Here is a 24,888-nt window from a genome sequence, read left to right on the forward strand (position 1 = left end):
TGGATTGACCAGTCACAACCTTCATCCACCTGAACTGCAAGTGCTCGGTTGGTTTGGTTGTTGACAGGCACCAATGTACGATCATTGTTTCTGTTCTGCTGGTTGCCTTGGTTCCTGAAGGGGTTTTGATTCCCGTGCTGGGCTGGCTTTGTACATTCCCGTTTAAAGTGGCCCCGTTCACCACAGTTGAAGCACTTAACAGCTTGCTTATCGAACCCATACTTGGTGTCTCGCTTACTTTCCAAGCTGGTTCTTCCAGTACTTTCCATCCAATCCTTTGCTCTTCTCACAGCACTCGCAAAGGCCCACTTGATGTCCATCAAGTCCATCTCCTCCTTATCAATCTGCCTGTAATCTTCTTGTGTCAGATTAATGTTTCCAATCTGACCTTCTATCAACCCACAGTACGCGCTCACTACAGTGTTAAGCAGCTCCATGTGTTCCTTAGCTACTTCTACACTGATTTTAGAGAAGCTTGACGTGTCGAGCTGTACTGTACTTGACTTTGATTGTTGACCTGCAGCAGATGATGTTCCTCCATAACATGCATATTGAGGTTGTTGAGCAGGAGGAGGATGAGGTGGTTGTATTGGATTTCCATACAGATCTGTGGTTGGAGGCGGCTTTACAGGAACTTGCACTGGATTGCCATACATATCCGTGCTTGTGACAAACGCCGTTTGAAGTGGAGCATGTGATCCAGCTTTTGCAGATGAAGTAGTGGAGGTGCCATAATACATCTCTGGATTCTGTGGCACTGCAACTCTCTTTGCCTTCAACGTTTCTTCCTGATCCTTGTTCTCCAGAAGCTGCACGAAATCGTTGATATTTGTAGTTCTCAACGTTCCGTTATACTTCAAGATTTCCAGGAAGTTATTCCATTGAGGAGGCAATGCATCAGCAAATTTCTTTACCACCTCTGTTGGAGTCGTTGTGACTTCAAAGTTGGTCAGCTCAGTAAGCAGGTGATAGAAACGGCTTGTCATATCTCCCAAGGACTCCTTATCCATACATGTGAAGCCATCAAATTCTTTCTTCAGTAGATCTCGTCGTAGTTGACGTGTGGCTTCATTACCTACTCCTCTTGTCTTCAATGCATCCCACAACTTCTTCGTAGTCTTGAAACTGACGAACTGATGATAAATATCCTTGCTCAGTGCTTGAGTGAGGATAGCGTATGCTTTCTTTTCTAAGTCATACGTCTTCTTTTGTTCATCAGGAAGATCGGCAAATGTAGCTGTCGAAGAAGCAGCGACCTCGATAGTTTGATCGAATTCCGTAATGAACCGTAACCACAATTCTGTATTTTGACCAAGAATGTATGTATGGAAACGATCAACCCATCCTGGATATTCATGAAGATGCATCAACTTTGGAGGCCTGTTCAAACTTCCGGTTTCACTTTCGCTTAGTAGAAGACTTTGAATACTCGGAGTTTGATTTGAAACAAACGCCCATTGACCAGCTGGAGTGGCATTTGTTTGTGAGGATGTAGATACCGGAGATTCGGCCCATGATGGAGATTGACTGGTATTCATGTATTTTCCACTGTCTGGAGCCGGACTTCCCCACCAACTCGGATTCATGATAAATGAGCAAAATAAATGCTAAGTAAGAATGATCCGAAAGATAACACAACCGAAAGATCCTGGTCGAAAGATCTGAAATCACCGAAACTTGTTAGCAGTAAACTGACCACAGTCGAAAGATCGATTTATTGTTCGAAGGATCAACAGTATTCGAAAGATTACTGTTGACTCTCGAACAATGATTTCGAAAGATTCAAGAGCTCGAAGGATTCCCTTTTGAAAGATCCTTATCTTTCGAGCCAAATCCTTATCTTTCGAACAACAGATCTCGAAAGATTCACCAATACGAAGGATCCTAATCTTTCGGACACTAGTCTTTCGAAAAGATTCCTCTGTCGAAGGATATGTTTCAGACTTCGAAGGATGGGTCGAAGGATATAAATCTTTCGAGCCCTCCTTGATCGAAAGATATCGAAGGATGATCTTTCGATGTCGAAAGATATCTTTCGAGAGCTCTGACACAATCTGATCTGATGTGAAAGGTTGGTGAAAAGGTGACAGGGGTTGGTGAAGTTGCTTTCGGCAGAAAGGATGTTTCTGCACAACTTTCCACCAAACTTTTTGACTTTCAAAAATTATACCCAAAAAGGCAAAACCTTATCCTCAAGTTCAGTCACCGGAAACACACCGGAATACCACCGGAAAACACAAGGTTTTCTAAAAACCAATTTTTATGTTACCCAACCCAACCTGACCACTCCCGGTTAGTTTAGACACGTTTTTACTCAAAGAAAATGCAAGAAACTTAGTAAAAACAGGTGCAAAACCAAGTGTTTCAACACACCAAAACTTGTAAAAACCCGGTTTTAAACAAGGTTAAGAGCCTTAGCTCTGATACCACTTGTAGGTCCCTTTTCGCGGAGGATTACGAACCTAAACCTTGTTATACAAACCTACTAGCGAGTGCGGAATCCAAGCTAGCAAGCAAACCGAGTTAGTAGCAAGTAGAGAAACAAACACACAAAGATTCACCGATTAACACTAGTCGTATTAATGCAAATGAAGGTTTCGGTTACAAGCTCAATGTTTACAGAAGTGTTCTATAAACTCTCTAAGTGTGTGTGTGAGTTCTGGGCAGAATGCTCTCTAAGCTTCTATCTCTCGGGTGTGTAAAATGGCAGAACTCTAGAACTCTCAACACATGCATGGGTATATATACCCAGCTCAGCAGGTCTGCTCGAAGGATTCGACAGATGGTCCGAAGGATCATCTGTCGACCACATGTTACACGAAAGATCAGCGTGGACCTCGAAGGATCATCCTTCGAGGTCTAATGGTCGAACCATGGTCGAACCATATCTTTCGATCACCTCGAAGGATCAGGTGTATCCTTCGAGGCTATCCTTCGATCAGAACATCTTTCAACTGTTGTCCAAGTCAAACCGGAGGATGGTTGACTTGGTCAACTTACAACACAAATCAGGACATCGTTTATATCAGACCGAATACAGACAAAGTACAGACACAAGTGCACCAACAACAATGGTGGTGGTGGTGTTTAACCCTCTGCAGACCTTAGAAGGTCTTAAAAGTGGTTAGGCCTAGTCTGCACCAAAAAGAGCTCACGCAGACGTTTTTTTAATGAGACGTCTTCGAAAAAACAAACAGTCTACAGATGGAAATGTCTGTGCGTGGTCCGCACGGCGCAGACAGAAGAGCCTGCGTAGATGTTTTAAAAAAAACAAACACCACCTAAGTAACAAGTTGAAACAGGCCACTCATGGTATTGGGTCAAAATGGACAGGGTCGGCCAGATAGACCCCCATACCTTTTTCTTTTATAAGAATTAATGTTTTAAAAGTTTAGAAGGTTGTATGAACGAAGAATAGACTTTGGATGACTTTCTACCTGTTTTATCCGTTTCCCTTTTTGCTAATTTTTCGATCTGATCTATTTGACTCGTTTGAGATTAATAACAATCCCAATGGACCCTTTCAACAGTAAATGGGTCAAAATGCCATATTTACTTCAGGGGAAGATCATATATGATTTTCAAAAGGAGCAAATTCCACGTGTTCGGGGACTGTTTTGACTTTTTAACCAGAGGTCAATGGGCCAAAGTGTAAATTTCAACTTCATACTTGTTAGAAATTCTATATTTTGGATATATATTTGACCAACCACTAGTTTAGGAAGAAAAAGAAGTTGATGATGATGAAGAAAAAATGCATTAAGCTTCATTAACATTTATTTTACACAAACCTGCAAATAAATGTCAAAGACACGCCTTCCATGACTTCTCCAAGTGCGCCCATCTTCTATCTCTAGTTCTGCAAATTGGAGGGTCACTGTGTAGTTACCATTTTCCAACCCTAAACCATAATATCTTAATGATCCAGCAGAGAGTCGTGCTGTCTGGAAAAGTTCTGAATCTAAAGTGTTAGTGAATTGGCTTGAAGAGGAAACCGTATATCTTGGGTTGTCACTTTGACCAACATTGCTGACACCCCACCTTCTTTCAGAACTCACATAATATGTTGCGGCTCCAAGTGTTTCATTTTCTTCCTCATGAAGTAACTGGTTAGATGATGTAATTGGAGGACCACCACAATTAATTCCAAAGTCACTATCTGTAAAAACCAAGAGTTAAGGGTGTGTGCGAGTTGGCGTTAATAAAAGGAATTAGAAACTCTATGTTTTTGTTTACATCTTGGGGACCCACGAGCGCAAGGAAAATTCCTTTGGAGACACTCTAAACCTGAAGGCAAGCCACTGTTTACCGGATCTCCTAAAGTGAAGTTGTTGACAACTAAGTTACTGCAAATTGCACACGTTAGAAATAAGACATTATTTCCATGACCTACGCCAAAAACCAGTTTCGAAATCGGTCACCAATAACCACTTCTTAAATAAAAGGCACAGATTCAGAATTCAGAAATAATGATTTAATACTCAACATCATGCACTTACAGTTGTAAGTTTGCCTCATTGACCCAAGAAGGAAGTGTTCCGGATAGTTCATTGTATGACACATCACTGCATGAAGAAAAATGTAAATAACTCACAGAAAAATATATTTATAATTTGCACTTGATTAACTAGCTTATCAATAGGTGGATGGCAGGAGAGGCGTGGTCAGCTTTTGTTTTTTAGTTTAAAAACAAACAAAAAGGGAAAATATTAAAATGAGGGAAAACAACTAATGCGGGAATCGAACTCCTGATGTATAGTTAATAAAAAGCGCACTTTTCCAATGGAACACCAATCAGTTTTTTGTTTTGGGTTCACCTACAATTTATTTATGGGTTCCTACCAAATTTTCTATATAGTTTTTCACTAAAAACTACACAAACCGAATGGGTTCCTAGGAACCCGACGATCCGCCCCTGCTTATCATGAATCTTACAAATATGGAAACCCCAAACTTAGCCATGCATGACACTTACACATTGCGAAGACTTGCGCTCTTTACATCGGGAAGGGTACCATTTAAGCTATTGTTTCCAAGAATTCTGAGAATGATGACATCCAAGTTAGATTTTTGATGTTATATAAATGTCAAGTGTCAACATTCATCCAATTATCATAGAAAGAGAATGTGTATTACAAGAAAGAGAGTCGACTCAAGTTGAACAATTCTCTGGGAATTTTTCCATTCAAATTGTTGAAACTCAAATCCCTGAGAAGTGCACACCCAAAGTTAAATGATGCAATGAAACCAAACAGTGACATCTGAGAACTTTCCTTGAACAGTTTATATATTTATAACTTCAATATCAATGTAGATTACTCACAGTCGTGTCAAATTTTGAAAATCTCCAATGTCAGTTGGTATAGGTCCAGAAATTCTGTTATTCCTCAAAACTCTGTAAGAAATGCATCTTGTTATATTTGATTTTCAGGATAACAAGGGTAGAATTGAGAATGAATAAAATATATGCTCACAGAACACCAAGAGACTTCAAATCCCTAATAAAATCCATAGTTCCATTTGATAAACCACTTATCCTTCTGCACCATTCATAGAACCAGAGAAACTAAATTTTTGAGGGTTCAATGATAATATCAAATTCAAACAACTTGCAAAGTACAATATTAAACTCTTAAAAGAGAAAAAAAGACTTACAAGTCCTGCAAAGAGGTGAGTTTAGAGAATGAAGGAGGTATTGAACCTTCAAAAGAGTTGCCCTCAAACCTCCTATATAAACATAAAGCATGTAAGTAATTATAAAGTTTCATTTCATGTGTATTGACCTTGAATATGACATAGAAGTTAACTTACAATGACTCTAACTGTGTCCAATTCCCTATAAAGTCAGGTATTCTCCCAGTGAATTCATTATCCGAAGCCCATCTGACAACACAAGAATTCATATCCATAAAAAAAAATATGCGAATAATGATAACTAACTAGAACAGCATACAGTGCTCCTTCCCTTTAATAAAAATTGCAACTTTTGACTTGGTGTCTAGTGTAAATTATTATATTTTGTCAAATATCTAAAATGCACTTCAATGCAAGCCAAAAGAAATGGATTTTTATACATAACTTGTAATGATGACAATACAAATTAGGAACTTGGGACATGAACTTCCTCAAAATACATTTTTCAAAAAAATGAAAGTTGCAGTTTTATGGGATAAATGAAGTACTACTTTGAAACATCATAAAAAATAAATGCTCTTACACTGTAACCAGGTTCTGTAAACTAGCAAATGTAGAAGGTATTTCCCCACCAACTCCAGAACTACCAATGTAACTAAACAAAGAACATATGTAAAGATGATATAAATATTTGTTCAGTGGCATTGACATAGATATGCACAGCTGAAAGGTAAATCCAAAAAAAGAAATCCAAAGGTTCTTTCATCCTAATTTATTGAAGAACTAAGCAATTTATTTAGAGAAAAATTTAGAAATAATAATCATGAATGTTCTTACAGCTGTTGTAATCTTCACAAATTTCCAAGTTGAGATGGCAGGGAACCATTGAAATTGTTTGTGGCAATTGACCTGTGTGAGGGTAAAAGAGATGTTTTAATGAGATGGATTTCTATAAAACGCGTATGTACAAACAAATATCTAAGAACCGCCTTAGCTAGTTGTAACATATATTCTAAAACTCCCCCTCAAGTGATTTTGTAAACACGTTTGCTAGTTGATCTTTAGACTTTACAGACTTGGTCACCATGATCCCATCAGTAAGATTGTCTCTGATGTAGTGACAATCAATTTAAATTTTGTTGTCCTATCATTGAATATTGGGTGTAGACAATATGTAAGGCAACTTAATTGTCACATATGAACTGTTAGGGTCAGAATGCGATTCACACAAACACTAGAACAATATGCAGCAAGCTCACACACTCACACACTCTAATCTCAAGAACAAGAAGGCAAGATTTATAGTGGTTTGGTCTAATCTAACCTACATCCACTCCACAACTAGTTCTTCCTTCTGTATTAGGTGCTCAAAGTGTTACAGTACATCAATGAGAAGTATTTATAGGGGTTACAATTAGGTTACTAAATAAAATAATGAGATATACTTCAGGAGTAGTAATATCCCGGGTATTAGTCTAGAGGAGGACTAATTCCTCTTCCTGGGTCAAATCCTCCATAACCCAACAATCTCCCACTTGGAGGCTTTGACGACTTCAAACTGCTCTCCTTAAAACTTCATATTCATAAGTACCTCTGTAAACACTTCATCTTCACTAGTTGTGGGCGACCTTCTCATCAATTAATTAACCTGAAGGCTCGTTGAAGCTCCCACTGAGCTTCAACTCATCAGTCACTACCCGTGAGTCCGTGACTTGTTCTCTGTCCCTTTTGGCTCCCACTTAAACAAGCTGTCGGACTCTCAGAAAACCTGAGAACTAACACTCTCCATCAAAAGCAGGTAGTTCACTGGAGAGACTTTCACCGCTGGAATACGAGTTCTCTTAACCCACTGTTGTCTGGGAGCTCTGACTGAAGCACTACCTGTGCTCCCATTGCCACGAAAACCCTTGATTGGTTTCTCTGAACCTTTCCTAGCACGTTCAACCTGAATCTGACCTGTGACTCTGGGTTTATCTCCTACAAAACAAACCTTCTTCTGCCCCCGAGATTCTATGAACCGGATCTTGGTCTTATTCTGAACTGGGATAACCTCTCCCTCAGGCGGTACACTGACCATGTACAATGAGCCCCTCTTCTTGCCACGTGCAACTACTAAATTTCCCTCAATTACCTTCCACTACCGAACTTAACCTCGTGACCCTGATCATCAGCTGCCCGACTGAAATAAGCATTTTCTTCAAGCCTGGAATGACTCTCACGTCTCTCAAAGTCCAATTAGATCTGACTGAAGTACCTAAGTCAATATCACCCATGCCTGTGACATCTAAGACTTCATCATTTGCAAGTCGTACCTTACCAAAATCCCCAATTTTAAGATTCCGTAGTCAATAATAAAATCATTCTATGGTTTGACTAGGGATTGCATGTGATCAATAAGATAAGCTGCAATGAGAATAATACATCCCAAAAATGAATGGGAAGATTGGCTATAAGGTAGCGTTCGTTTCATGGAATGGAATGGAATGGAATGGAATGGAATTAGGAAGTTTTTCTTTGTAAAATTGATCTTGGTTGGGGGGGGGGAGGAATTTGAAATCCTTCACTCTAATGAAATATGTGACTATTTCAACATTCCTTAGAAATCCTTCACTCTAATGAAGGAATGGAATGGAATGTTGAAATAGTCACAAATTTCATTGATTAAACAAATTCATTGGATTTCAAATTCCTCCCTCCCCAAACCAAGATCAATTTTACAAAGAAAAGCTTCCCAATTCCATCCCATTCCATTCCATGAAACGAACGCTACCTAAGAGTAAGGTGCGAGCGGTTTCAACCAGGTGCGGGCTTTTCCTTTCAGAAACAACCGCTCTGTTGTGGAGTTCTATGGCACGAAGATTGGTGTAAAATGCCTTAGGTTGCCATGTAGTCTAATAAAAGATGTATAAAAATACTCAACTGCCTTAGGTTCACCAAGCCCTGTAAGCAAAGGACTTCAAACCCAACATCCCTTAGACTGGCTAACATATGTAGAAGGATTACATGTAACTTGTTGCAATCAAAATAGTATGTTTACCATACTGATACTCCAAATAATTGTCATATTCTAATCTTGTCATGTGCACCACATGAAATAGCGGTGCAGGGTGCAGACTCGATGAAACTCCCACATGTTTCGAAAGCATGGGTAGATCAGGTAGTACACCTTGGAGGAGGTATTCCAGGTCGACCATGTTTCTTCCAACACCTGTATTGTATTCTCTATGACCACATATTGGACACTCCTGACAATATTGTCATCTGCCTCTCTTATTACCCAAAGGAGCTCTAGGAATCTGAGAGGGATTGAACGCATGACTCGCCATGAATAATAATTATAAAAAAAAACATATATGATAATAACCTTCAAAATTCCGACAGTGGCGGCGCAAACAACGGTGAGCATATTCGGAAACAAATGAATGAGAACGAAAATTAACGGCAAACACACTCGCGGTAAAATGGCCTAAAAAGGAGATGGGAAAACGGTGCATGGTACCATTAATCTTTGAATATCAAGTGTATACATGGGGGTGATGCTTGGTGTGGGACGATGTTAAGTAGTTCGGAAAAACATATCTGATCAGGTAAAATAGATGGTGGCCAAAGAGAGATATGCGACGTAGGAAGGTAGACCACTAGAGTTGACACGACAGAGACAAAACTTCTAAAGCTATGATACCATGTGAAGGAATAAAAGAGATGTTTCATTGAGATTGATTTCTATAAAACAAAGATACACATATATATAGAAAAATATCTAAGAATTTAGCTAATGAGCCTGACGTAACAATCTACAATCTACAACATAAAAATTAATGCTTCATTCAACAAAGATTCAAACAATAAAAATGTTGCTTGATGAAATGTAAATAAAAAGCAGAGAAAGTATACAGCGATCTAAGGTCATAAAGTTGTCCTAGCTCTGGTGGAAGTTCCCCAGATAAAGCATTGATGCCCATAGTCCTAAAGATATATTCAAAATCATTGTCATAAATCTCAGCTTTATTCTTAAGGATGTTGAAGATAGAAATAATCATTGTATTAAAAGTATAAAATAGAAAGGCTTACAGCCACTGCATCCGAGTTAAATTGCCAATTGAAGGTGACAAGGAACCTGTCAAATAGTTCTGGCGCAAATCTCTGTAGCAAAAAAAAAAAACTTGATTATTTAGCATACTACAAGAATAGATATTCATATGAACTAACATATACATGTGTGTACACAAACACACACACATGTAGATAGTTGTAGATTTTAACTTTCAGTAATTTTTTTAAGGCATGGTGATAAGAATTGAATTTTAACGAGTTCGAGATTGAATACACAATGGTCGAGCTCAATTAACGCTCAGGAAGCTCAACAATGGAATAAGCTTCGAAAGTACGTTAATGGAGGTTATACAAAGATTGAGAGGGAGAATTTGTTATTATTTCAAAACATACCCTACACTATTACAATCTTTCCTTTTATGCCCTCACATTCCAACTAACAACTAACATTCCCGCTAACTACCTCTCAACTAACAACTAACATCCAGTCAATTGTTCAACTAACTCAACAACCTGCTAACCTCTGTTAACTACTGACTCTTTTAACCTCTGTTGCCTGATCTCTTTTAACCGACTAACCCTTTCAACCTCTGTCGACTAACCCCCTTTTAACCTCTGTTGACAACGCTTTTAACCTCTGTTGACAAACCCCTTTTTAACCTCTGTTGACTAATCCGTTCTAACCTCTGTTGACCATTAGTTCGTATCACATGGTTTTCACAATCATGTTATGTGTATACTTTAGAACTAACCATGGTATTCACTAACTTTCAAAAAGTATAACATAGAAAAGCATCTACTAAAGTACAATACTACAATGGTTGGTTTGCAACAAAACTGCAATTCTGATGGTAAAACAACCAACTCAATCTTAGTTTTACTTTCTAAATGAACTAAATTTTATCCATAACACCACTAGTATATCAATATTAGAAATTAATTTGGTAAATAACTTTTGCCTCAATCAAAGAAAATCACTTGTTTATCTACCTAGACATCTTTCTAAGAGATGTATCCCAAAATGTATGAAAATAATAGTAGTCGAAAGATACAAAAGAAATCCAAATATAGAAATTCATAGCATAATACAATAGTGAATAATAGCTGCATACATACAGATTAGTAAGGTAAACCAGAGTCCAGAGTCCTTCTGGGATTGTGCCCACTGCATCCATTGCATAAACTCTTCTGGTAAAGCAATGATTGTCAAAATATACAGAATACATATAAATAACACTTGAAGGGGAAAAATACCATTTCCAAAGTTCACATAGAGCCCTAATTAAAGGGGAAAAAATCCACCACTTACAATTGCATGATGCGACAAATAGAATTGGGGAAACTGCAATCACATTTGATGCCAGGATTGTAAGAGACGTTATCAAAGGTGGAAGAGTCCAAGGCAGTGCCGCTGCATGGCTCTCCACTTAGGTTCCATCTCATATTTGCTACTGAACTTTCTGCTATCCCCCATTGGCTGAACATTTCATTTATAACTCGAGCTGCAAAACCAGTTTCATTCAAATCAATATCATATTCATGTTACTTGTGTAAGTTTGGTATATTCATTAAATTAATTTACAATAAACATAGAATACAACGATAAAATACTATCATTCTCCTACGTACCAAGATGGAGAGAAAAAAAAAAAGGCAAAGTGCATAATCTCAATACAACAAAATAGTATAATTGACACGAGCTGTAAATTGATTGTCATGGGTTAATACCCCCTTCAAGAAAGTGGGCGGGGGACCAACACGAAGCTTGTCCAGAACGTGTTCAAAAAGTGGTTTAGGCAAGCTCTTGGTGAAAATGTCCGCCACTTGAAGCTTGGTTGGAACAAACTTGGTATAGAGGCGACCGGAGGAGACAAGTTCACAAACAAATGATAATCTATGTCAATATGTTTTTATCGTTTATGTGAAATGGGGTTCTGGCTCAAAAAGAGTGCATCCTGGCCAGTTGTCACAGAGTAGTGTTGGCCGGCTTGGAGGCAAAGCATGAAGCTCCCAAGGTAAGTGAGTAATCTGAATAATTTCTGTAGCAGTTTTGGCCATCTCGATAGTCAGATTCAAACCAAAGGCTGCTTCTTAGCACTCCCTTATCATACAAGACTCCCACTCAAGTAAATAGATTAAGCATATGTAATCAACTAGTTTAGTGGTCAAAGGTTTATCAAGTATTTATCGGTTCTTTTTATTTCACCATATGTTAAACCCTAATTCAAAACATCAAAATGACAAAATGGAAAAATCAATACACGAATAAGATCGAGAACGAGATATTGACCTAGAATTTCATTTCCAAACCTAACATTACCCTAACCTAACTGCCAGGATCTCAAAATTCCCCGAGTATTTACCTCGCAACTCAAAATATGCGTACATACCATCTCACTCATTGTACCGCGAATCAAAATCGGTGGACACAAAACCACCGTAAACCATCGTGCTACCACCGCCATTTGCTCATTCACGCGGGAAAATATTAAAAGTCGGTAGATATTTGTTTCAGGAATTGTCAAACCTGACCCTGCCTCTACCCTCTTTAAAAAAAACTGAAAATACAATTTTTTAAAACCTCTTTTTTTTTTGGGGTAACGGCTACTTTTATTAAGAACTAGCAAGACGCTAGTAAAAAACAGACAACAAGCGAAACCTTAAAATCAAAGTTACCCTAACTGTTCCATGACAAAAATTTAAAAGGTGATCTATTCCTCATCCAAAGAAAGCTGTGAGATTTAGTGTCTTCCACCCCTTTAGTACTCGTCGCCGGTAGGTATGTTCGAGAAGAGCTTATCGTTTCTAGCCTTCCAAATGCACAAACACGTCGTCATGATAATATTTTGGAATGCTTTCTTCTTCCTCCGCCCAAGTCTCGAGTTATGGTGCAAAGAGAGTAAATCCCGAACCGAGAAGGCGAAAATAGGGGGAACGCCACACCAGTTACCCATGTAATTCCGAATTTCCCAAACCGAAAGATCTTAAGTACCAATTTGGTACTGACTTTTGGCGCCTACTAGTTTTTACCTTCATATTCTGGTACCGTAACATATATTTTCGGTACTGATACCGATTCGGTATCGGTTGGCACCGAGCTCATCCCTACCCCTGAAACTAAAAAAAAGAAATCATTAAAAGTTGAAGAAAATCAACAAAAAAAATTGCACGATACCGTTGTTGTTCGTACGGTACCCGTGATCAGGGATAAGCAAATGGTACCGGGTAGCAGTACCAAATTTCCCGAACTAAAAGATTTTCAAAATCATTTCCACATCGACTTTTGGTGTTTTCTGTACCAGACTAGTGCCGGTTTTTACCTTCATGTACCGATAACGAACCGGATCGTACTGGTATTTTCGATACCAGTACCGGTTAACACCAAGCTTATCCAACTTAAAAAGAAAAGAAAATAATTATTATTATAATATTAAAATAAGAAAAGTATTAAAAAACCGTATATGTTATTGTAATATTAAAAACACTATTTATTGGCTTATATATATATATATATATATATATATAGTTGGATTTCCGTGCGCATTGTTGCGGTTCGGTCCATTGAAAACCATAAAAATTGAATTCCCGAACAAGTAATGGTGTTGTTTGGTTGGTACCAGTTTAATTCGTTACGGTACCGGTATCGTCTACATACATTGTATATGGATTATGATACCAAAAAATACTTTACTGCGAATAAAATCATGTGTTCAACAAATTTTATACCGCCATGTCCAGGAAACTATAAAAACGAATATAGTATCGGTGTCGATTTTGTCTGGTCGGTATATGTTCGGTTTATGATGACAAAAAAAATCAACTATGTATGACTCGTTCAAATAGAACTTTGATTGAATCGTACATAATAAGAAGCACGTGATGGCGGTACATTCGAAATTTTATAAAACGTTATATTGTATTAATAAAAACGAAAAGTGTAATCAACGTCATTTAAAAAAAAGTAAATTGATGTTATACGGTACCGATACCGATATTGTTCAGACATTATCGATATTATTAACAAAAATATTATTAAAAGTTAAAATTAAGAAAAAAATAAATATAAAGTTAAAGTTAAAAGTAAATATAATAATAATTTATTGAATATTGAAATGATAAAAAGAAACTATAAACTATTTTAGAATTAAAATTACTATTAATGATGAGTTTTAAATTATATTACAAAACAAAATATACATAAAATAAAATATATATAATATTGAAATGATAAAAGATATGAATATATATATATATATATATATATATATATAATCAAATTACTATTTATAGTCACTTTCTATTTATATATATTTGATGTACCAGGCTGGTGCTTGTTTTTACCTTCATGTACCGATAACGAACCTGTATTTTTGATACAAGTACCGGTTGAAACCAAACTTATCCAACTTAAAAAGTAAAGAAAACAACAATTATTATAATATTAAAACAATAAAAAAAACTGTATATAATATTTCATTATACTATAATATGTTAAAAATACTGTTCAATGCATTTGCTTTTTAATATATAGATAACTAGTAAATAGTAAATGGTACTTTTCTCTCGCGTGTTGCAGCGGTGTCGAAACGTAAGGTAACTCGAATTTATACCGTCCAATAAAAACGTATTATATTTGACCCAGCTCGTTTTCAAAGAGCATTTACGTCAAAACGTAGACAAACTAAAAACGTACATAAAAATATGCGTGAAAACGTATTGTATTTGACCTAACAAAATTTATGTGGAAACGTAAACCAACTTGAATTTACACTGACACATAAATATATAGAAAGCAATATCGATATGGCGGCACTATGATCGGTTTCCCTTGTGTTACGCGGCGTGATTTTGGTCGTTATCAGCTCGACTCATCGGAAAACCAAAAAGCGAAGATCGATAAAAGCAAATACCGATATCATTTTCGTACCAGTTTGAAAAAATAAAAAATAGGTTTTTCCCACCGCGTTACGTGGCGAGAGTTTGATCGTTTTATCTCGTACTACGTGGTGTGACTTTGGTCGTTATTGGCTCTACTGATCCAAAGCGAATATCAATATAGGTTCCGATAATACGAATGAAAAAAACATCATTAAAAGTTTAAACCCTAAAAGAAAAAAAAAGAAAAAGAAAAAAAAAGAAACAAACAAAAATACTATTCATAATGGTTGTCCAATTATATATATACATATATATATATATATATATATATATATATATATATATATCGTAAGGTTATTGTAAAAAAGGTTAAAAGTGTGAGAAATGTGAGAAATATTGTGGAGATGACATGTGTCCTAAATCAAAATTAATTCAAAAGGATAAACAAGTAATTTTATCATTAATTCAATTAATTAAAAACTTTCTATAACCGCCACCTTAATTATAGGAACTGGATTTTTTTAAAAAGATCTCTATAAACACCATTCAGCAAGTATATAACACCATTCAGTAAGTATATAACACTATTCAACAAGTATATAACACCATTCAGCAAGTATATAACACCATTCATGGATTAAACATCTGATCGAAATATATTTTTTTCTCTATATAAGTATAGCAATATGGTACTCATATTAAAGAAAAAGAACGCTCGTTATTATGGTGTAATTTTTTTTAAAAAAAAAGTTACGTATAAAAAGTTATTGACGTTTAAAAAAGACGGAGGGAAGTTACATGTGCATTAATGTTAGTTTCTTAATTTAAAAATGTTAAATTTACCTATATGCCCTTAATCTAGAAAATTAATATGTTTAATAGTAAACATTATTTACAATTTTGCCATTATGATCTCAACCATTAGATCTTTGATCTAATGGTGTAGATTCTTTCTTATCTTTCTCACAAAAAAACTTTTTTTTACAGGAACCTCTTCCTATATATATATATATATATATATAGGAAATATATATATATATATAGGAAATATATATATAGGGAAATGTTCATTTGAGAAGAAATTTAATGTGAGAAGAAAAAGAAGAAAGGGCATATTAGTAAAATACTATTTCATTTGTAACTCATATCATTAATTTTTTACTCTTTAATTAATTAGTCAACTAATCTTTAATTATCCTACATATAATCTAGAACCTACACATATTAAAATATTCCTACATATACCATACACATTATGGAATTTTATCCTACATAGTCGAAATTTATCCTGCACACCTCGAAATATATCCTACACAACTCGTAATTTATCCTTCACAACTAGTAATTTATTCTACACTTTAAATAAAGTTGTTTTTTTAATTTGGAAAAAATATATATTTTGAAAAGGAGTTACAAATTTAATTTAGTTAGTTATTAAAATGGGAAGAATACAAATTAATGATTTATATAAGTTTACCAATACACCCTTATATTAAAATTAAATGCAAATATTAAATGAAGTAAAATAGAGCATTCTTATTGGTTGAAACTTCTTCTTTTTTCTTCTTACAAAAAAAATCTTCTCATTTGAACCCTCCACTATATATATATATATATATATATATATAGGGATTGGTTATCGTACAATATTCCTTAACGTATGATGTGTACGAGATGAAATTACGCACGTTATAAAACTCAACAACCCTAATCACGCATGTTGAAAACCATAATCACGCATGTTGAAACCCATAATCACGCATGAACATAATCACACATGTACAAACCATGTCCGAATTAGATAATTTAGCATTCAAACCAAACCATGTCCTTTTTTCCATGTGTCAAGAAAAAAAATGGAGCATAAGATGTTGGGGTCGGATTATTTTAATATATGAAATTATATTTATTAAAAATAAGAACACTTTAATTATATTAAAAATAAAAAAAAAGCTACAATCCACGTCATCACTCGACGTTAGCATCAAATAAAAGGGAAAAAAGAAACAAAATCCACATTACCATGGTTATCTATGAAATGGATGAAAAACCTTTAATTTTAATGATAAATGCATGTTGAATGACCTGATTGGAACACTTTTGAAACTTGAGTAACTTAATTAGAACAATTTTAAAACTTAATTACTATTCTACAAAAAGTTACTAATATTAAGGGAAAATGTCGGTGGGGTTTCCACTAAACCCCCTCTCAACTTTTGCATATAGCCATCCTAACCCTTTACCATCTTCTATTAATATATTTACCCCTCCAATTTTTAACCTATTAAATTTTTAACTAATTTTTTTCAATAGCATTCGTTTGCTAATTTCCGTTTTAGAAACCTAATTTGTCGTTGTGTTTAAAAACTTTATAAAATACCATTTTAATCCTCTCAAGTTTCTAAAGTTTTGAGTTTATTCCTTTTGTTCTTTCCTTTTTAAAAACTAATTTTTTGCATACATGTATGTATAAATTCGAGATGGTCTACGTTTCGATGCTAGTGTATATGCAAAAGGAAACCAAAGAGAATAGTATTGTAAAAGATGTGTTGAGCATAAGGTACAAGTCAAAACTTCATTTCGTTTTATACTATTTAATAATCATTTTCTTTGTAGCTGTTTACACTTAGAACCGTATATTATATATTTCTTTGTTTTTATTTATTTTCTTTTTAAAAATAATTAGGTTATAACCCCGTGTATTACACGGGGTTGAATAAATAAATTTTATATACTAAATAGTAAAATAATATATTTTTAAAAACACATTTATTGTACGGGTTGAATAAATAAATTTTATATACTAAATAATAAAATAATATATTTTAAAAACCTCATTTATTGTACGGGTTGAATAAATATAATTTTATATATTAAATAATAAAAAGTTATATCTATAAGAACTATATTGTACGGATTGAATAAATGTAATTTTATATACGAAATAAAAAAAAGTTATATCTCTAAAACCACGTATATTACACGGGTTGAATAAATGTAATATTGTTTACCAAATAATAAAAGAATACATCTTTAAAAAACCTCATTTATAACACGGGTTTAATAAATGTAATTTTATATACCAAATAATAAAAAAATACATCTTTAAAAATATGTGCATTACATGGTTTGAATAAATGTAATTTTCTGTACTAAATAATAAAACATATATATCCTTAAAAAACCCCGTGTTTGGTTTTCGTGATAAAAATAGATTATTCTGTTGTTGCAAAAATTTTTAACGAAGTCTCAATAAATTTAACCCTTTATTTAAAACTCCGTAAATGTATAAATGATAAATAATATTAATTAATTTTATTTTAAGTTTCGTAAAATCTATTTAATACCAAACTAAACAAAACGTTCAAATATAACGTTCAAATATAATTAATTCAAGTAAATAATGTTATAAATGAGAATGAGATTAAACTAAATAATAATTATCCATAAGATATTAAACTAATAATATTTAGTAGGAGGATTATCTATAATATAAGATATTAAACTAAATAATATTTAGTAGGAGTATTATCTATAATTAATTAGAAGAGATTAAACTAAAATTATAATTATCTATAAGAGATGGCCTAATATGGTGACAAGTGTCCCTAAAGTGGTTTCTTTTATTATATAGTAAGATAAGATAAGATTATTTGTATATATCAAAACAAAACATGATAAGGAATAGTTTATTTTCCTTTATTTTTTTTTTTTACGTACTATAGTTTGTTTTCTTCAAACTTCATTCACAATCTATACTATATAATAAAAGAAACCTGTTTTGGGACACTTGTCATTCCCTCATTTAATTGATTAAAATAATTAATAATACTAATAATAATAATATTTAATCTAAATTAATACAATTTTTTATTATTAATAATACTTAATCAAATCTAAAATCTAATCTAATACAAATTTTTATTATCAATAATATTTAATCAAATTTAATAAGAATTCTGTCATAATTCAATTCTGGTTAGCCGACCAACTCATATTTAATTGAAATATTTTTTTAAAGTTAAAATACCATTAAACCGTGTGAAAAAAAATATATGTAAATTGATAAATAATTAAATTTTAATGGAATGTTTGTCAATGAACCTATAAACTTGAATTCAACAAATTCTTTGACCTGATCTATTTTAACCTAACAAAACTTCCTATATGCGTCACTGTTAGACAACTTAAACGAGAAATAAATATTCTATACAGTTTTTTTTTTTTTTTTTTTTTGAGAAAGAACAAATTTACACAATGATTTGGGTAGGCCAAAAGTCCACACGTAGCAGAAACAACAAATATTATACACTTATATGATATGATACACATTAAGTTCACCACCACTTTTTCCATCATCAAATTTATTTTTATTTTCACTTGCAAACACTTGAATATATCTATATCTATACTATATAAGAAACCATTTTAGGAACACTTATCATCATATTAGGCCATGTTTTATAGATAAGTATTATTTTAGTTTAATCTTTTCTAATTAATTATAGATAATCCTCTAACTAAATATTATTTAGTTTAATTTCTTATAGATAATTATTATTTAGTTTAATCCTCTTCTCATTTATAATATTATTTATTTAACTAATAGAGTAAATTACGATTTTGGTCCCTGTGGTTATATCACTCTTACTCTTTTAGCCCAAAAAGAATTTTTTACATCTGAGCCCCCAACGTCTTTTTTTCTAATATTTTTGGCCCCTAACGTCTTTTTTTAACCCTTTTGGCCACTAACATTCAATGGATGGGGTTAGTGTTATGGGCCAAAAGAGTTAGAAAAAAAGACGTTGGGGGCTTAGATGTTAAAAAGATTCTTTTTTGGGCTAAAAGGGTAAAAGTGATATAACCACAAGGGTCAAAATTGTAATTTACTCTAACTAATATTATTTATCATTTATACATTTACCAAATTTTAAATAATGGGTTAAATTTATTGAGATTTGGTTAACAAATTTTGCTACAACAAAATAATCTATATATCAATTTAAATTTTTATCTATACTATACTATATAATACAACATTAATGTGTGACACATGTCATTCATTGTAAGTATTTATTTTAAGATTTTTTCGCCTCACTTCCAAACTTATCTTATATTAATTAAATAAATAAATGAATAATGAGCTAATATTAAATTTTATCCTACTTTAAATTTCGAATACCATTCTTCTATTTTTCTAATAAAATATTATCCGAAATTGTAAATTGTTAATTTAAAACATTTTAAATAAAACAAATTATTTATCACGAAAACCAAACTATGTATTAATATATTAAATATTTTTATTGTCACTATACAAAATTACATTTACTAACTTTTCTATTATTTGGTATATAAAATTACATTTATTTAACTCTTGTAATAAATGAGGTATTTTAAAGATGTATTACTTTATTATTTGGTAAACAATATTATATTTATTCAACCATTGTAATACATGTGGTTTTAAAGATATAATTTTTTTATTTCGTATACAAAATTACATTAATTTAACACATACAATATGGTTCTTGTATATATATATATATATATATATATATATATATATATATATATAACTTTTTATTATTTAATATATAAAATTGTATTTATTCAACCCATGCAATAAAGGAAATTTTTAAATATATAATATTTTATTATTTAGTATATAAATTTATTTACTCAACCCGTGTAATACACAGGACCTATATGCAAAAGAAAACTAAAGAGAATAGTATTGCAAAAGTGTGTTGAGATTAAGGTACAAGTTAAAACTTCATTTCATTTTACATTATTTAATAATCATTTTCTTTTATAGCAGTTTACACTTGGAACCTTTTTTACATATACGTCTTTGTTTTTTTAATTTATTTCCCTTTTAAAAAATAATTGAGTTACAACTGTTTAGGAACTGTTTTGAATTGTATAGATACAATCCACAATAACTTAATAATTTTCAATTCAAAAATTTAATTTTAAAGTGTTAATTACTTTGTTGGCGTGTAAAATGACAAGATTTGACACTAATTAAACATAAATTAGCCTGGTTTCTTATCCATCCACATGTATTGGACCTTAGTATTATTATCTATTAAGTTTAGTACATTGAATAATGTTTTGGGCTTGTTAATTACTTTCTATATATTGAAACCTATGAAGTTATATAAATTAAGTTATGTTTATTTTAGAGTTAAATGTCATTTTAGTCTCTGTGGTTTGGGTCATTTTGGCAGTTTAGTCCAAAGGTTTCATTTTTAACATGTGGGTTCAAAAAGGTTTCACAGTTGCCATTTTAATCCACTAGGTTAACTTCATCCATTTTTTCTGTTAGCAAGAAGGCCAATTCGGTCTTTTGATATGGCTAAATTGCCCTTTTAGTTAACAGAATTACATACAAAATGACCGAATTGGCATTCTCGTTAATAGAAAAAATGGATAAAGTTAACCAAGTGGACTAAAATGGCAACTGTAAAACCTTTTTGGACCCACAGGTTAAAAATGAAACCTTTGGACTAAACTGGCAAAATAACCCAAACCACATGAACTAAAATGGCATTTAACTCTTTATTTTAACTATGTAATATTTAAACGTAATCTATTATATCTATTTATACAATTAAAAACTAAACATTTTTTATAATAAATAAACATGTTATAAAAAATAAATGTATAAATCATATCATTGCTTGGTAAAAGCTCTTTGGGTTGTCTACACGTGTTTCTAATTTGTTAGACGACTAGACACATTTGTACGCTGGCTGCGTGTCTTTATCCGAAGATCAAATAACACAATTAAGCAAACTCGACTCATGAGCTTGCTTGAACAAAAGTGATTCATGATCTAGCTAGATTAAGCAAACTAGATTCACGAGCTTTAGAATTCAGTTTACAAAGAGAGGGAAGGATCGGAGGAAATGAGTAGCAGCCATTGAGAGTCGGAGATCATTGATTATAATTGCACAGAGAAATATATAGTAAATAAAGACTATAAATAAATGTAGAGAGAACTCAGAGAGAGAGAGAGACCTTCAGCTGGATCGGTGGTGTTTTGAGTTTGCGCTGGGGTGGCTGTGATTATAATAAACCACAGCCATAAGCATGAAGCCACCTTAAAAATCCTTAACTTGATTCTGCAGCCACCTTCCATCTCACAAAATCAACTGCAAGCTAGCTCCTTAATAACTTCTTATTTCAAATCACATGCATCAGTGGAAGCAGATTTTTCTGTAATCTACTTGCTGTTGACAGGTCTCCAATTCTTCCATATTTTATTAATAACATATTTCTACATCAAGATATAATTATCTTTGAAAAATGCTTCTCAAACACACCCTTTCCTGATTTTTTATATCAAAGTCTTCAAACATGATGACATGTTGATATCATGATATGCTATTTGAAAAGTCAGCTAAACACCTTTTTAAAAAGTCAATATGTCACTTTTCATTATTCTATATCTGATGGAGGAGTTTCAACTCTTGGAAAATACCTAAGGGCTCTTTGATTGCAGCTTATTTCAGATGCTAATTTCTGATTGGTCGGAGCTAGGTTTCCTTGTTAATTTCAGATGAACACTGACCCTTGATGATTACTTGATGTCGATGATATGTTTGATGAACATCAATTGCTCTATGAAATACCTCAATGACTACATATGTGTGTTACACTTATGCATTCATTGTTTGTGTATGTTGATATATACATCATCATTAGCAGGGGTGGATTACATATACGGATTGGGGGGGGGGGGGGGGGTTTAAAATTATTATTTTAATTTTTTTTTTTCACTAAGCGTTTTTGATGTGTAGCTTCATGTAGCAAACCCGCACAAGATTAAGGCAACATATCTGTTGAAATTAGAAGAATTGCATTTGTGGTTACACATTCTATATATGTTATTTAACAAACAACTTGATTGAATCATCCGTTATGGGCTAGACTTGATACACTCTTTTTGGTTAAGAAACTTGTGTTTTTGTAATGAAAAGGAGTACACTTTCAATTAATATTAAATAAACTAGTTAGTTAATTATATATTATATATAGACCATGCAATGGTTGTTGTAATGCATGCATTATGGTTTGTATAGTTGTAATGATATATATTATATATAGATATAATAATGGTTGTAATCTATGCATTATGGTTTACATGGTGGTGATGATATATAAATATAACTAGCACTAAGCACTCCCGCGTTGCGGCAGGGGCGAACATCAATATCACACTACTGCCAACGATCACCAACACTACACTGAAGTTGTGGCGTGTTAATGCGAAGAAATTAAACCGAAACGTAAAACATAGAAAAGAATGACTAAGTCGATCTAGGACTCGCGCGTTATGACGAACCTTTCAAACGGGAAAAAATAGACGCGAGTTCATCGTAACGCGCGGGTCATAGATCGACTTAGTTATTCTATTCTATATTTTACGTTTCGGTTTAATTTCTTCGCATTAACACGCCGCAACTTCAGTGTTGGTGGTCGTTGACAGTAGTGTGATATTGGTGTTCGCTTCGCCACAACGCGAGGGTGCTTAATACTAGTTTAAAATAATGATAAAACCAAGTAGCTAGGTATAAAACCTAAAAATAACTTATTAGTATGACACACATTATTGCATATTGAAACAACCCTAGAATGGTTATGTGGGAACCATGTAATTAATATCTATGTATTTGTCAAATATTGTTTGAAGAAAAAAAAATGTTATAGGTGATTGTGAACATGGTAGGATCATCGACTCTTGGCAGCCATGGCCCAAGGATCCATCATACTTCCACGCAACGATTGTTTGTATATTGACTAGAAGGTAATGGTGGACCTATGTTTTGGGTATGGGGGCGGCCACCCCCATGAAATTTTTCCTTGTGTATGTATGATAAAATCCAGATCCACTCAATGAAAATTTGACATCATCCCTATGAGTAAGACCCCTATAAAATTTTGACAAAAAAGAAAACGAGGGTATTCTCTTTATCCTTCATCTAAAATCCCGAATAGCCTTTCTAATAAACTTATTTTTCATTTATTTTATGCATTTCTATTGACTTCTTTTTTACTTATTTTATGCATTTCTATTCATGTGACCCGACTTGATCCGGAAAAAAAATTGAATACATATATATAGATGACCGATCTCCAAAAGATTTTACCCCTATGAAAAAATTCCAACATCACCAATAAATTAAAAGTCAGGCAAAAGTTGTAGACTATTGACCACATGATTTGAATTGTATGTAGAGAGGAGGGGTGGGGGTTGGTGGTTTAGAATTAGCAAAGCTGTTTCCTTGAGATTTAGGGTTTGAGCTCCTCTGAAGACAGGTTAGATGTAATTTAAATCATTAAAAAAATCAACTTATGGTTGATTCGTAACTTATCACCATGTCAGTGGCGAAGCTTGACGTTTTCGACAGAGGGTCGAAAACGTATACACCCAAAAATTTCTATTGAACCGGGGGTCGAAAACGTTATACCAAAAAATTTTATATGAAAACTACATATACAACACTACCGAACGAAAAATTCGGGGGTCAAACGCCCTATTATTTACTTTCATTGCCGAATAGGCATCAACTCTAACAATGTGCACCTATTAAATCCACTTAATACCCCATTATACGAATCAAACCCTCGTCCAGCATCCCATTGGTTTGGAGTTTGTGTTTACATGTGTTTTGAAATCACTATGAGAGTGTTGCGCACGGAACCGCTGACAAGAATAAAAAGAAAATATAAAAAAAACACTAAAAGATAACCGAAAGAAAATCAACCAAAAAACTTGTATGGTAATGATGTTGTTCGTATGAAACCCGTGGTCAGAGAGAAGCAAATGGTACATGGGTACCGGTACCGAATTTCCTGAACCGAAAGATCTTAAGTACAAATTCGGTACCGACTTTTGGAGCCTACCGGTTTTTACCTTCATATACCGGTACCGTAACCGGTATTTTCGGTATCGATATCGGTTGGCACCAACCTCATCCCTAACCCTGAAACTAAAAATAATCATTAAAAGTTAAAGAAAATCAACAAAAAAAGTTGCACGACACCGTTGTTGTTCGTACGGTACCCGTGATCAGAGATGAGCAAATGGTACCGGGTAGCAGTATCGAATTTCCCGAACTAAAAGATTATCAAAATCATTTCGGTACTGACTTTTGGCGTTTTCTGTACCAGGCTGGTGCCGGTTTTTACCTTCATGTACCGATAACTGTACCAGGCTGGTGCCGGTTTTTACCTTCATATGCCGATAACGAACCAAGTCTTGCATGTATTTTCGATACCAGTATCGGTTGACACAAAACCTATCCAACTTAA

General features: G+C 33.6%; 1 protein-coding gene across 1 annotated transcript in view; it reads right to left on the reverse strand.

The window, feature by feature from the left end:
- The window catches only part of LOC110888202 (probable LRR receptor-like serine/threonine-protein kinase At1g56140), a 33,738-nt gene extending 11,989 nt beyond the window's left edge, over nucleotides 1–21,749 (reverse strand). The window contains 16 exon segments of the mRNA XM_022135741.2: nucleotides 3,792–4,159; nucleotides 4,237–4,346; nucleotides 4,500–4,565; nucleotides 4,976–5,041; nucleotides 5,137–5,208; nucleotides 5,324–5,395; nucleotides 5,475–5,540; nucleotides 5,656–5,727; nucleotides 5,812–5,883; nucleotides 6,218–6,289; nucleotides 6,472–6,543; nucleotides 9,529–9,600; nucleotides 9,706–9,777; nucleotides 10,804–10,875; nucleotides 10,997–11,189; nucleotides 21,592–21,749. Of these exon segments, the coding sequence (XP_021991433.2) occupies nucleotides 3,792–4,159; nucleotides 4,237–4,346; nucleotides 4,500–4,565; nucleotides 4,976–5,041; nucleotides 5,137–5,208; nucleotides 5,324–5,395; nucleotides 5,475–5,540; nucleotides 5,656–5,727; nucleotides 5,812–5,883; nucleotides 6,218–6,289; nucleotides 6,472–6,543; nucleotides 9,529–9,600; nucleotides 9,706–9,777; nucleotides 10,804–10,875; nucleotides 10,997–11,189; nucleotides 21,592–21,712 (1,638 nt within the window). The 5' untranslated portion in view covers nucleotides 21,713–21,749.
- Nucleotides 21,750–24,888: the final 3,139 nt, after the last annotated feature.

The sequence above is a fragment of the Helianthus annuus genome, chromosome 11 (assembly GCF_002127325.2).
Source record: "Helianthus annuus cultivar XRQ/B chromosome 11, HanXRQr2.0-SUNRISE, whole genome shotgun sequence".
In the NCBI taxonomy this organism is placed as follows: Eukaryota; Viridiplantae; Streptophyta; class Magnoliopsida; order Asterales; family Asteraceae; genus Helianthus; species Helianthus annuus.